This window comes from Lynx canadensis, chromosome A2 (genome assembly GCF_007474595.2).
Source record: "Lynx canadensis isolate LIC74 chromosome A2, mLynCan4.pri.v2, whole genome shotgun sequence".
Lineage (NCBI taxonomy): Eukaryota > Metazoa > Chordata > Mammalia > Carnivora > Felidae > Lynx > Lynx canadensis.
The window spans coordinates 55,556,676-55,571,900 of record NC_044304.2 but is presented as its reverse complement, the minus strand read 5'-3'; the positions used below and the strand labels follow the sequence as shown (position 1 = coordinate 55,571,900).

General features: G+C 52.1%; 1 protein-coding gene across 1 annotated transcript in view; it reads right to left on the bottom strand.

The window, feature by feature from the left end:
• Positions 1-205: 205 nt before the first annotated feature.
• Positions 206-15,225, bottom strand: part of WNT7A (Wnt family member 7A) — a 63,858-nt gene continuing 48,838 nt past the window's right edge. Inside the window, exon 4 of the mRNA XM_030307491.1 lies at positions 206-2,836. Within this exon, the coding sequence (XP_030163351.1) occupies positions 2,357-2,836 (480 nt within the window). The 3' untranslated portion in view covers positions 206-2,356. The remainder of the gene's footprint in view (positions 2,837-15,225) is intronic.

The window sequence follows — 15,225 nt, the reverse complement described above, 5'->3', positions numbered from 1 at the left end:
CGACCCGGCCACTCTTCTCGTTGGCCTGGCTTCCCTCACGCCACATGTACTCTTCATCTGGATAGTGAGGGACTTCTGGTATCTGGGGAGGCTGGTCAGAACCTTCCCCCTTCTCAGGCGCCATGAGGCCGGGAACAGAGGGGTGCAGGCTTGGAAACTCTTCTTGCTCATGGCAGACTCTGGTTTTCTAAGGCAGAGAGAAACTGTGACGTGGGATCTGCAAGAAACTGTTGTACATCTTCTCCTCCCTTACCTAGCCCCCCAGCCCCCCAGCCACGCGCCCAGCCAACCAGCCACCCGTCCGTCCACTCATTCCTTCACATCCCTTCCCACCCTGACCCCCAAGTAAAGAAGAAATAAATGGTCCAAGGGAAGAAATCAACCAACCATCCAGCCATTTTATTTGTCCATGCTGCGATCCGGGCCCAGTGCTGACATTGGGGAGTCCAACAGAGCCCAGACACCGAGGGGCTCCCAGCACGTGGGGCCATCAGGCTGTGGTCTCAGAGGTATCTGAGTTTCACCAGTGTCTGTGGGCACAGAGCCCAGAGGAGCCATCTCGATGGCTCAACACAATTGCCAAAGGTCCCTGCACACCACACCTCACCCTCAAGCGGAGACACCAGGGGACCAGCAGCTGCCCAGGCGCACGCCCGCATGCACACTTCACCCTGAATCTCTCAGACACATGGAGAGAGAGACACACACAGCTGGGCATATGCGGGGGCACACAAGATGTACGCACATCGGGACCCCAGAGGGGCGTGAAGGTGCAAAGTCACACGACGACCCCAAGTCTCCCGAAGGTCTCACACACACACACACACACACACACACACACACACATGCGTGCACACGAAAATGCAAACGGACACATGTTAGGACACCCACAGCCTCTTGGAGGAGAGCTTTCCAGGTCGAGAGGCACTGGATGTAGGTGGAGCCGGAGCACAGAGGCCTCGTCTACACCTCTCTGCCAGTCTGCCCCAGGACCGTGACATCCGTAGGAAGCCCTGCCGTCCTTGGGACCCCTCACCCCAGCTTTTCTGCCCCATAACTGAGGACATGGCCTCACCTCTCGGGACACACGGCAATGGCAGGGACATCCTGGCGAGGAGCAGCCTCCCTGAGCTGGTTTCTGCTGAGTGGCGATCAAGCCCTGTGATGGTCACCCAATGCCAAGGGCACGGGCCTGCCTGCCACATGGCTCATTACGAGGTCACTGCTCAGTGACCCTGCTCAAAAGGCCTGAGCTTCACAGGTGAGGCTGGGGATCTGATTCCTTTCCCAGGTAATACCGATGACACTTCAGTCCAGCCATCCAGGGGCCACTTTTGCCCACTTGGCCAACAGAACTCGAGAACCCAGCTATGTGAGGGTCCCTGTGGGGACCAGGCCTCGCTCCTCCTTACCCCAAAGTGAGTACCGGAATTAAGAAGAAGCACGGCCCATGGAATGATACAGGCAGACTCGATATAAATAAAATATTCATATAAAAATAGTCTCTTAACAAAATATTCTCTCTTATCCAGTGGCTCACTTTCCAAAAGATGGAAACTGCTGGGAGTTTTATTATCTTTCCTCTCTCTCTGTATTCCAAACTGGATTTTTCTACTGGTGTCAGTTTGAGCTGGGAAGGACTCGAGGGTGGGAAACGTCTCCAAATCTGGACCAGCTTAAATTTCTGGATAAGTAGCAGCAAACAGCAAAAAAATATAAATGTGTGTGTATATATATCTATATATGTATAAAGGACATCTGCTCTTAAACATCTAGTGCTGCAAGGGGGTACCTGCAAAGTCAACTAGTAGAAATATCTGCATAAAGAATAATTATGTACAGTTCTACTCGGCTCCTTGCCCTAGTGACAAAACTATCCCGCAAGGAAAGCAAGCGGTCCACTTTGATTGCAGAAAACGGATCCCGACGAGGTGGAAGGATTCTTTTTAATTAAATAAATTAATATTATTTTTTTTATCAGAATAAATTGTTAAATATTGCTATGTTGAGGCCCAAGGGTCCAGAGCTCCTGGTGCGAAGAGGCTCTGCTCCTGCCAAGGAGGGCCCCCCCCCCCCCGCCGGCGGTGTCTGGGGTCGGGTGCAGCAGCAGTGGGTGAGGAAGAGAACAGGCAAGGGCTCTGGAGAGATCTTTCCGACCGGCGCCCGCCAGAAACCCCGCGAGAGGTGTCCCTACAGCAGAAAAGACAAGCTCAGCATTCCTGCGGTTCCCCGTGCAGATCCGGGAGGAGATCCGCCAGGGTGACTGCAGCTTGGAAGCCGTCCGGTCCTCCCCGCAGTCTGACGTGCGGCTGGAGGCGCCCACCCGGCCGGAGGGCGGCGCGGCGGCGTGCGGGGCTCACTTGCACGTGTACACCTCGGTGCGCTCGCTGCAGGTGTTGCACTTGACGTAACAGCACCAGTGGAACTTGCAGTTGCACTGCCACACGCGGGCGTACTGGTGGGTGTTGTAGCCGCGGCCGCAGCACATGAGGTCGCAGCCGCTGGCCTGCGGGGCCGTCTTGTTGCAGGCGCGGCCCTGCGTGCCCACGCTTCCTGTCACCGGGTCCTCCTCGCAGTAGTTGGGCGACTTCTCGATGTACACCAGGTCAGTGTCCATGGGCTTGCGGTACGACAGCGGCTTCTTGATCTTCAGGAAGGTGGGCCGCTTGTTGCGGCTGGCGCGCACGGGCTCCACGTGAACGGCCTCGTTGTACTTGTCCTTGAGCACGTAGCCCAGCTCCCGGAACTGCGGCAGCGTGGTCCAGCACGTCTTGGTGGTGCAGGAGCCCGACACGCCATGGCACTTACACTCCAGCTTCATGTTCTCCTCCAGGATCTGCAGGGGCGGGCGGGGAAGAGCACAGCGCACACGTCACTGCACGCCGGCCACGGGTGGCCCCCAGCCCCGCCCACCCCCGCCCTTCCGAAGGCCCCGCCTGGGCTTCCTTCCTTGTAGGTGGGGGAAACTCACACCTGGTGTCAAGTCCCTCTCACCTCCGGGCTGTGGGCCGTGCTTCTACCTGGGACTCACCTCTTCTCCTGGCCTCCCAACTCCTATCTGGTCCTTAGACTGGTGCTCAGACCAGGCCAATCCAGAGCACACGGAGGTTCTCTTTGGCCGGCACAGGCTTAAAGTCATTTTGAACCAACACTTGAAAACCGGGAGCTAGACTTCCAGGTGTTTTCTTGTCTCTTGTTTTTTGTTTTTTGACAAATAGAAAGGGCATCTGGCGATTCTAGAGTGAGGCTCAAATTATTTAATAACTGGTACAGCTGAGTGCTGACGTTTGCACATGGAAGCTGGCGGAAAACGCCAGCATGGCAGTCCTGCTCTCCACGATCTCTGCCACACTGCCACATGGCAACAGCGCCTGGAGCTGTACCTCCAGCTGCCTCCTTCACGGGCTGGCAACCCCCAATTTGCCACAGTCCCCACCACTCCCTACTGCCTCCCTAACCTCAAGTATGTATTTTCAGAGGTCATCTGCTTTGACCACTTATGACATCTGCCAGGCACAGTGATTGGGAACCCTGGCTCTGATCTAACCTTCCCTGACCTCCAGGCTAAGATGATGTGCCTCTTCTTCTGAGTTGCCAATACCTTTGGGCTCCCATCGCCATGGCACTGAGAAGCAGCACTGCATAGGGAACAAAAAGCACAGATTCTGGAGCCTGGGTTTAAATCCCAGTTCTAACATGAACCTGCTGTGTGCCCTCGGGCAACTTACTTGAGTCCTCTGTGCTGCAGTTTCCCCATATGCAAAACAGGGATGATAACTGTAATTAATTATAATCACGCAACAAATTACCTGACAGCAACAAAAAGGAATGAACTTATACACACAAGAAAAACAGATCTCTAAGATGTGATGCGGAGCGAAAGAAATTGGATGCAAAAAAGAAACATACTGTATGATTCCACTGATACGAAGTTCAAGATCAGGCAAAACTAAAGGCTGGGTTTCACTTGGTCTTTATTTGCATACACGGGCAGTGGGCCACAGATGGCTTGTGAGCTGCATTTTCCTGACACCTGCTTTGGAATATCCCAGCAGGAAAAGAAGGCAACATTTACCCAACTCCCCATGGTACTAGATATTTAGGTTGTTTTCAGGCTGTGGATTTTTTTAAAAAATCTTTTCTTTCCCTCCCTTCTTTCTTCTTCTTCTTCTTCTTCTTCTTCTTCTTCTTCTTCTTTTTTTTTTCTAAATTTAAATTCAAGTTAGTTTATATACAGTGTGGTCTTGGTTTCAGAAGTAGAACCCAGTGATACATCACTTACATATAACACCCAGTGCTCGTCCCAACAAGTGCCTTCCTTAATGCCCATCACCCATTTAGCCCATCCCCCCAGTCCCCCCCCCACCAACCCTCAGTTTGTTCTCTGTATTTAAGAGTCTCTTATGGTTTGCCTCCCTCTGTTTTTATTTTATTTTTTTCTTCCCTTCCCCTTTGTTCTTTCTTTTTTTTTTTTTAACTGTATTATAGAAGGGAGCATCTTTGGAACTAAAGCTTCTCTTCCCTCCTTATCATCTTTTGCCTGATTTTATACCAATAGACATTTATGAAGCTCCTACTGTGTACCAGGCCCTGGGAGGGGCATGTGCTAGTGAGCACAGTTTCTGGGTCATAGTGTATATGAGCATTTTCATGGTCTTCATCTGGACTGCCAAATTAATTTTGCCTGTTGTATAGTGGGAAAAAAGTGCATTAGTGAGTAAATGACTGAATATTAATCACCTGTATACACACTGGGCCCATGCTTTTATACATGGCATTAGTTAACTCCATGAGGTTAGTATGATTCCATTTTACAGGGGTCAGAACTGAGGCTCACTATGTCCTAGAGCTGGTCTATGAGGCATTCAGAGGAAAGGGTCTTATTGCTGAGGGTTGTGCATCAGCTGCTTGGTGGCTGCTTACTTGCTTTGTGACCTTGGAATTGTCACACCCCCTCTCTGGGCCTCAGTTGCCTTTGCTGAAACATGGAATGAAAGCAATTCTATCTTTTCTGACAAAAGTCAGGGTGCTGGAACAGAATCAGACATTCAAAAAAAAAATAGTCATTAGTTCTGCCTCTGTGCCTGGGCCTGTGTGGGTGCTGGGGACACAGAGGTGACAAGATAAGGTCCCTGTCTCCAAGGAAGGGCTCCTGTTCAGGATCCTCCCATTTCTAAGAGCTCTGCATCCAGGAGGAGGTGACCAGTGCTCGAGTCAATGGACTCAACAGGAAGGGAGGGCCACCCTGTTTCAACCACAGTATCGGCAATCGAATGAGCCAGCAACGCCACAAGCATCCAGAATGTTCAGGGACAGAGAATCCAGTTGGCCGAATGCTCTGATTCCAGGACACCTAGTGTGATAGAGCACCTACTGCACGCAGGCAGCCTCGTATGACCTGCACACACATACAGCTGGTACTGATGAGCAGCCCCCAAATAACACAAATAATATCCCTTTTGGTTGTCAGTGAGGAGATAGTTCCCAAGCGTCTGGCCCTCCTTCTGGCCTTGGCCTGAGAAGCGCGGGGAAAGAGCAAAGCTCAGGGGTGTGGCAATGTGCTTTGGGGGCCGGGTTAGGCAGCAGCTTCCGGCCCATTGAGATTTCAGTGCAGTCAGACCAGACATGCTGGGGACACTCAGAGCGGATTCTGACAACACTGAGGACGTAGGGCACCTGGAGCCCTCTTCATGGCTCGTGGGTGTGCACACACAGCATGCGTCTCATAAAGCTGAAGACGCTCAGAAATTTCACTTCCAATGTATATACCTGAGAGAATCAAATGTTTGTGTGCACAGGAAACAGGTTCAAGGACGTTCATCAGCACAGCATTCATGGACACACGGAGAGTGCCCAGTGTGGATTCATGATCTCTCTCCACGCTGGGCACTCTCCATACGTCCATCCATGACGGAATGGGTAAGCTGAGGGGTGCAGTCAATGGGACATTACAGGACAGTGACAATGAACAGCCACAGCAAACCACACCAACAGAGGTCAAGGTCAGAAACACAGGGGAGAGGGAAAACAGCAATCATAAAAGACTTCCACAGAACGATTTCATCTATACCAAGTTCAAAAGTAGGCAAAACTGGATCGTATTGTTCAAGGGCACGTATAGAGGGGAAAATTATAATAAAAGGCAAAGAAGTGAGGGTCACAAATATCAAGACAGTGGCTGTACCTGGAGTTGGGCACGAGGGTTTGTGGTTGACAAGGGTCACCTGGGGCACTTCTGGGGTGCTGGCAATGTCTGTTCCTTGATATGGATGCTTTATAATTATTCTTTTAAACCAATGTAGATGTTCTCTGTGCTTTTTTGCACAAATGCTTTATCTCACAATTTATAAAAATGCAACGCGGGGCACCTGGGTGGCCCAGTCGGTTAAGCATCCGACTTGGGCTCAGGTCACGATCTCACGGTTCGTGGGTTCGAGCCCCGCGTCAGGCTCTGTGCTGACAGGTCGGACCCCGGAGCCTGCTTGGGATTCTGTGTCTCCCTCTCTCTCAGCCCCTCCTCACTTGCACTCTCTCTCTCTCAAAAATAAATAAATATTTAAAAAAAATGCAATGGGTACAATAGCTACTAAGCACAGGAAAGGATGCTCAACAGCATTAGGCATCAGGCAAATGCAAATCAAAATCACAGTGAGATACCCCTTCCCACCATCTAGGATGGCTGACAGAAGAAATACAGACATAGCAAGTGTTGGCAAGGGGGTGGAGAAATGGAAACCTTCACGTGACGCTGGTGGGAATGAGAAATGGAGCAGCCCTGTGGAAAACTATCCAGTAGTTCCTCAAAATGTTAAACAGGGTTGTCACATGGCCCGGTGCTATGACCTCCCTTGAGTCTTACAGCCCCCCTACCGCCATATTCATGTGTGGAACTCCTAACCCCCAAGGAGTAAGTGGGGACTCTGGAGGTTCTTAAGTCATGAAGACTTCATGCCTTGTTAAAGGAGGCTCCAGAGAGACCCCTGGCCCCTTCTACCGTGTGAGGACACAGCAAGAAGGCACTGGCTTTGAGCCAGAAGGAGGGCCCTCACCAGAAGGCAACTGTGCTGGAGCCTTGAGCTTGGACTTGCAGCCTCCAGAACTGTGAGAAATAAGTGTCTGTTTATCAGGTCTGTGGTATTTTGTGATAGCAGCCTGCACAGACCGAGTCCGCCCAGCAATTCCGCTCCTACGGATACACTCAGGAGAAATGAAAACATTTGCCCATACGACAACTTGTAAACCAAAGTGAACAGCAGCATTCTTCATAATTGCCAAAGTGTGGAAACGACCCGACTGTCCATCACCTGATGAATGGATAAACAAAATGTGGCGGATCCACACAATGGAACGTTATTCCGCCATGAAAAGGAATGAAGTGCTGACGCGTGCTACAACATGGATGGACCTTGAAAGCATTGTGCTCAGGGACAGAAGCCAGACACAAAAGACATAAATGTTATGACTGCATTTATGTGCATTGTCCAGAATAGGCAAGTCCGAGAGACAGAAGGTAGATTAGTGTGGTTTGGGAAGAGACTGGGGGAAAGGAGGCACAGGCTTCTTTCTGAGGTAACGAAAATATTCTAAAATTGTGATCATGGTTGAACATACCTGAGAATGTGTTAAAAACTGTTGGACTGTTTACTTTAAATGAGTGCGTTATATGGTATGTGAATTATACCTCAATAGAGCTGTGTTTTTTTTTAATAGAAATTTCTTTCTTTCTTTTTTTTAGTTCATTTATTTATTTTGAGAGAGAGAGAAAGAGAGAGAGAGAGAGCGCACATGCTGGGGAGGGGCAGAGAGAGAGAGAGAGAGAATCTGGGGCAGGCTTCCCGCCGTCAGTGTGGAGCCCGACGCGGGGCTCGAACTCACTAACTGTGAGATCACAACCTGAGCTGAGATCAAGAGTCAGACATTTAACCAACTAAGCCACCGAGGTGCCCCAAGCTGTTTTTTTTTTAAAGTCCCTGGAAGGTTTTAGTGAAAAAGCAATAGGTTGTATTTGTGAGGTTGTGACACCCAATGTTTTCACTGTGGCGGATGCTGGGCCCTGAACCCCAGTGGCAAGGGTCAGGCTCCCGGGTCAGGTTGGGTGCAGCTGCCACTCCCGCACATCGCCTCCCTCTTCCTGTGAGGCCACAGCTGGCCTGGGGCCATGGCAGTATTTGTGTGGGCCCCTAATCAGATGATGTCCAGCCCGTTAACCCTGCAAACTCTGCATTTTGAGAGCCTTAGTGATTGCATTATATCCGCGCTAAGCTGGGCATAATCGCAGCCGCCCTTGCCAGAACTGGCCACCCAGACGGGCATCCGGATGGGCACCCAGCCCTCTGCCCGAGGCAGGGGACAACAGCAGAGGAAACAAGTGTGGGACAAAGCCACATTCTTTGCGGCCCCTGCCCCCACCCCCCGAGGCCAGGCTGGCTACGGGCTTCTCGGCTGTCCAGGGAGACTTCCAGGACTCCCTTTACACTTGAAGAGTCTGGACTGTGATGCAGTGACACGGAGTCAGAAGGTTTGCAGGCTCTAAGATGACACAACCCGGTGTACCCTCCTAGTGCCTGGCACGCAGCAGGTGCTCAGGAAACGCCCAAAGGTAAACTCACCATCAGGGTGCGCTCAGACTGTTCCACGACCAGCAAGGGGCACCCTGAACGTTCAGGGTCCGGGAGGCTTTGCCTGGCCAGGTATCAACCCTGCGTCGCTGGGCCGAGGGGAAGTGGGGAGGACCCCGGGGGCAACCGTGATTCAGGGGGGCAATCACAGGGCTTGGAGCACCCGGTATGGACATGTGTCAACATTTTATGTCCCTGGTGGCACTGCTGGGTCCCAGCTTACAGAGCAGCCACATAAGACTGGTTGGGGCCTGCCATTTCACCAGCCTGTGATGCTGACATGCCTCAGTGCAAAAGGAAAGTGAAGGAGAAAATAAAGCTGCGAGGCCTGGAGTCTGGTGCCTCACAGTGTCTCGGGAGAACGTGGACTTCTCCCGCCTCCCGCCAGTGCCCTGGGGTCTAAACACCGCAAGGGGCCTCAGGTTAGTGGGGTGGGAGGACTTTGGGGGCAACAAGAAGTTCCTGCTACAGGGTTCAAGTTTTACCTGACGAAGGGGCGGAGTTCCCTTCTCTTCCCCACCTGTCGCTGCTGCTCGGCTAGGAGATGGGACTTTATCGTGAGTGGACAGGGAAGCCAGTGGAGGCCAGGACCACGAGTCAGGATTTATAAAGCTCACGTAGCCGTTGTAACAAACGTACCACACTCGCGCAGAGAGACTGTGTGTGCCGGGGCCGGGAGTGTGTGGGAGATGCCTGTACCTGCTGCTCAGTTTTGCCGTGAACCTAAAACTGGTCTGAGAAACAAAGTCTATTTTTAAGAAGAAGATCTCAGGGGCGCCTGGGTGGCTCAGTCGGCTGAGCGTCCGACTTCAGCTCAGGTCATGATCTCGAGGTCTGTGGGTTCGAGCCCCTCGTCGGGCTCTGTGCTGACAGCTCGGAGCCTGGAGCCTGCTTTGGATTCTGTGTCTCCCTCCCTCTCTGCCCCTCCCCTGCTTGCACTCTGTCTCTCTCCCTCAAAAATAAATAAAAATTAAAAAAAAATTTAAAAAGAAGAAGATCTCAGAAGAGAAGCTGTATGCGGGGATGGTCTCTGGCGTGGAGATTGGGCCGTCTCTGATGCTAACTGGCTGGGTACCCTCGCTGGCCCTCGGTTTCCCCATTTTGAACTCAAGGGTCTGAACTAGATGATCTCCAAGGCCACTTCTGCCACAGTCTCTCTGTCTTCTGACTCTGTCTGTCTTGGCTCTGTATCCATACTGCTTTTAACCTATACAGAGTGTTTTCAGACCCTGATGACATCTGATTTTCCTGACACTCCCTGACAGATGGACATTAAACTCCCATTTCACAGGTAAAGAAAGGGAGGCTCAGAGAAAGGGAGGGACTTCAGCAGGTTCACAGAGTGTGTGTTCATATGTGTCTCCAGACCGCTCCCCACACTTCCATCTCTTGACCTTGCCCCAGGGGACGAAATGGCCCCTGACCATTGCTATTGGTGATTGGTTGGTTGGGCCGGCTGCATATCGGTCATAGGACAGTTTGAATGCAGCTGTGACTTCTACCTGGGCCTGACCAGTGGAAGGCACTAGAGGGAGACTGGAGGGAAGGAGGAAAGTCCTGACAGGTCCCGCTCCTACTTGCTCCCTACAGGGCCTCACATTTTCCATCTCCCTAGAAAGAAACACCATACCCATTAGAAGTCATTCCCTATGTCTCCTTTCCCCTCAGTCCTAGGCAACTACGAAACAGCATCCTGTCTTTATGATTGGCCCCTTCTAGACATTTCATAGAAATGTCATTATACAACAGGTGGCCTTTTGTGTGTCTAGTTTCCTTCATTCAGCATGTTTTCAAGGTCCTTTTCATGGCTGAATAATACTCCGTTGTCTGGATATGCCACACTCTGTCCCATTCATCAGTGGTTGTGTCCCCTTTATGATATATTTTTAGGTTTATTTATTTATTTTGTGTGAGAGAGAGAGAGAGAGAGAGAGTGCATGCACAAGCAGGGGAGGGGTAGAGAAAGAGGGAGAGAGAGAATCCCAAGCAGGCTCCGTGCTGTCAGCACAGAGCCCAATGCAAGGCCTGAACTCATAAACCATGAGATCATGACCTGAGCCAAACCCAGGAGTTGGACACTTAACCAACTGAGCCACCCAGGTGCCCCAGCCCCCTTTTAAAACTGCCCTCAATGTCCTAGTCTGAGTGCACCCAGTATACCGGCCATGACCCAGAGGCCACACAGGCTGCACGTCGTTCCTCTGCGGTGAGCTGACAATGGTCCCCTACCTCTTGACTCCCAGGTCCGTCCTTGCTCTCCCTCCTCGTCCACCCCTTGGCTCTGAACCCTGTTCCTTGTCTGGCTAATCTTTACTGCCACCCCAGAGGCTCAACCCAACATTTCCACCGCTGGATGTGTACCCTCTGGGGAGGCTCACGCATGTGCCAAATGACCGGGTGCATTATCTGAAATATCAAGAGGCCGAGAGAATCTAGAGATCCACCAAGGGGGACTGGTTGTAGAAATGATAACACTTCTAATAACTGGAATGTCCTGTAGCGGTTAAAGAGAATGAGGCAGGTCTGTACTTCCTAATGAAGGCTGATCCGTAAGATACATGGTTAAGAAGAGAACACAGCGAGGCGTGGAAAAGTATGCAGAGCATGAGCTCACTTGTGGGAGAAAGAAAAGATCTGTGCATGTGTGTTAGTAAGAGCACAGAATATCTCTGGAAGGATACATGGGAAATTAGTAAGAGTGGCTACTTCCGGGGAGATCACCCAGTGCCGGGGGACTGGAGGGACACGAGCTTTACCTCTCATGGTATTGTAGCTTTCGAATATTCTATTACGTCAGAAAAAAAGTCACCTCATCCACAAAGCCCTCCTTGATTGCCAAGGCAGTCAGTGACTCCCTCATGGTTTCCATGGCTGTCCTGGGCTGTGGAGTATCTGTCACCTTGGCCCTATGACGACTGTCTCCCTGTCAGCATCTCCCATCAAGCCAGCAGATCTTTTTGGTGGATGTGGGGATATATTATTCAGATGCCCCTTCAAGGGAAGTCTTGCTTCAAAGCTATAGCTAGTGATGTGCTAGTAGACTGGCCCTCAAAAAAAACCAAAAACCAAAAACCCCAAACAAACAAACAAACAAACAAACAAAAAACAAACAAAAAAACCCCCGTACAGCCTGTTTTGTAGTGTTTGCTAATTTCTTTGCGATAAATGTTCCTACCTCAGCTGATTTTAGGCTGCAAACGATTTGACAATTGGCTCACAAATCCCCGAATCTTTAACACTGGGTCTTGTGAGCCCACGGGAGCCGGCTCCAGCGCGTCACGGGACGAGGGGTGGGATCCACATACGGCCACCAGCTGTCAGATCCTTCAGGGCCTGTCCCAGCCTCAGAACCACAGTTTTCCCCGGGTAGGCTGCAGCCAGGGGCTGAGAGAGGCCAGAGTAAAAGGTCTGGCCACTTCGATGGGCGATACCTTCCCCGGAGTTCCCGCCACAGCTTTGTCCAGCCAGCGACGCAGCTCCACTCCAGCCCAGTCCTGCTCCTCCCCTTTCCCTTTGCTGATCCCTAATGAACAGGTTGGACCCAGAATTCCAGCTCAGCCTCTGCTTCTGGAGAACCCCACCTGTGCCATTCCTTGGAGGCTGGGGCCAGGACATTCACCTTCCCCACCCCAGCCTCTGGCAGAGAAAGCCTGGTGTGGAGAAGGTACTGGCCAGTAGGAAGCAGAAAGAAGGACCTAGCGTGTGTCTATTCGTATTCACTCACTCCATCATTGTGCATTGAGCACCTACTGTGTGCTACGGGGCCTCACCCCTGCGGCACAGGCCCTGGGAGGACCGTGATACAAGGTGATGCTCTTCCTGCCTTCTTCAGGCCTGCAGATCCGAGCCTGGAGCAGTTATAATAATCCACCTGCATCTGATTATAAATTTGTGAGTTCCATGAAGGAGTGGAACAGAACGCAAAGAAAACTTCTGACCCGAGAAGCTGCTCTTATGTGCACGTCCAGGAAGCTTCCCTCAAGAAGGCAAAGGCAGAGCTGGCAGCCAGATAACAGGAAGGATAAAATAGGATCAGCCAAACTTGCAGGATGGGGAAAGGGTATTCCAGACCTGGAAACAGTACATGCCAAGACCCGGGGGTGGGAGGGATGTGGCCTGCCCAGGAGGTGAATGGGAAGGGGCAGTGGGGCTGGCCACTCGGGGCAGGGAGGAACCCGGTTAGCTGCACGCCAAGGGGTGCCACCAAGGGCCTTTCACACAGGGGAGTGGTGAGGTCCGAATGACACCTTTAAAGATCATTCCGGATGGGGCAGAAATGAGGTTAGGGAAGGCCAGAGTGGCAGGATGGAAGGAAACTGTCCCCATCCAGAGATGCCAGTGGCTCTGACAAAACGGTGGTGGCGGAGGGGAGAGGGGGAGCAACATCGGCAACACTTGGTGCTGGGTGATCCGTGGGGAGTTTGTGGGGGGCCCGGGTCAACTCACAGGCCTCTAATGGGGACGGAGACCATGCACTAAAACAAGGGACCCGAAGGAGGACCCGGCTAGAGAAAGAACATGCACTGAGTGCATAATGAGGAAATCCCAGGCCCAGGGAGTAGCCCAGAAGAGGGGCATCTGGGGAGCCTTCAGTGCCACTGAAATCTGGCCCCCGTCAGCATGGGTGCCCACAGGACATCATGCGACTGGAGTCCCAGTCAGGGTTCAGTCACTTCCACAAACTAGAACATGTGGTTGACACCAGCCAGAAGTGGGGTAAGCGCCTGTAATTTGGGGTATTAAAAAAAAGATTACAAGAGTACAAGACATGAAACTCTGAGAAAGACTGAAAGCTTTGGACAACCACAAGTTCAACATGAGCTAATAAGCTACTAAAAAGCCAATGGCCTGAGGTCACATTAATGGAGGTCGGGTGCCCACAGTAAGGGAGGAGATTGCTATGTGATTTTCAGAACTAACTATGCCCTGGCAGATGGACAGAGACAGAGATAGAGCATGTGTAGGGGAAGGGGCTGGAGACCCCAAACCGAAGGAGCTGGAGCTGCTTAGCCTAGAGAAGGCAGTTTATGATGTCCCTGGTCACTGTCTCACCGGCTGTGCAGGCCTGTCCTGGGGCAGGGTGAGTGGGAGGGACTGTGTGTCCATCCAGAGGGTAGAACTGCAAAGCCAGGTGGAGGGGAGCCACAGGACAGCAGATGCCTGCTCGGTGAGAGGCCAGCCCTCCCCACCAAGCTGACCAGAACTGGATGGGGGCTGCTGGGGAGGTAATGAGCTCCCTGTCCTGGAGAAAGTGGCAGCAGCAGCTGGGGTCTGCAGTGGGGATTCCTGCACAGGGTAGGGTGGGGCTGCTCTCAAACTGCTTCTCTGGCTCCAAACCTGTCTGGAGAGGAGGAAGGATTTTCTGCACCGCTGGAGGGAGAAAAATCAATCTCTTTCCGACAGGTCCCCCAGGAAGTGCCAACAATGTACCAGGTGCTGCCCGGAGCCCAGAATTACCCAGGGCAGGATTCTTAGGCCTGGGAGGGGCCTTGGGAGAAACTTGGCTCCAGAAAATTCCTTGATTCATAGCACCGAATAGATACTATCAAAGTTGGCCTCCTGTTGCAGACTCTTAGGGCTGCCCAGAGGATCTGGGGGTGAACTTCCTGGAGGAGGAAGGGGTTCTGAGGGGAGGGAGGTCAGACAGTGACCTCTGGTTCCCACACGGTCCATGCCACATGGCGCTCCTGCGACTGGAAGCTTCTGAGCGTCCTGACTCTCCAAAGCGTCCTGAGGGGCATCTAATTTTTAAAACCCAAAAGCCATTTCCCAGCGTTGAATTCCACCACTCCCTTTCACAAACCCTCTAACACTGAGGCCACCGGGAGGAACGGGAAGCCCTACACAGTCCGGGAGGAAATCCTACCTCGTGGAGCTCCGTCGCTCCTGCCATGCCCTCCCCCGAGTGTGCAGCTCCCTCATCCCCCCATGGCCTGACCCAACGAACCCTTCAAGGGCCTCCAAAAGTGGCCCTCTTTCTCAGAGTCCTGCCCTGCCCACTGTATGCTGGCAGGACTCCGCCAGCATGGCCTTCTCCCCATCCCAATGCCCTTCTCCTTGTGCCGTGTTTCACAGCAAGCCTGGCATGGCCTTCAGAGCTCTGCAAATCCTGGCTCCTCAGTGAGGCTTGCCCAGACTAGAGTAATCCTGTCAGTGATGGCTCCCAGCTCCCACCAGTCATGGCTCCCAGCTCCCACCGCTCATCCCTCCCAGTTCCCACCAATCATGGCTCCCAGATCCTACTGCTCATCACTCCCAGATTCCACTAGTCATTACTCCTTGTTCCCATATCCCACTGATCATTGCTCATGGTTCCCACCGCTCATCACTCCCCGTTCCCACTAGTCATTCCTAAGGACAGGCTCATAACCCAGGCCATCAGAACAAGTCCTGGGGATTCCGTGTGAGGAAAAGACAAGAACTGTTAGTTATTTCCCACCATATGTGAAGAAGAAATTCAGGGGCCAGGGCTATGGATAGGCATCTTGCAGTCAGTCATGTGAGTCTGAGAATGGAGAAAGCAGAACTGAGAAAAAAGAGAGGGTGATGGGTGTGTGCAACTGATTCCTAGAATATCTCTGCATCTGCATCCTGGATCAAGCTGGAC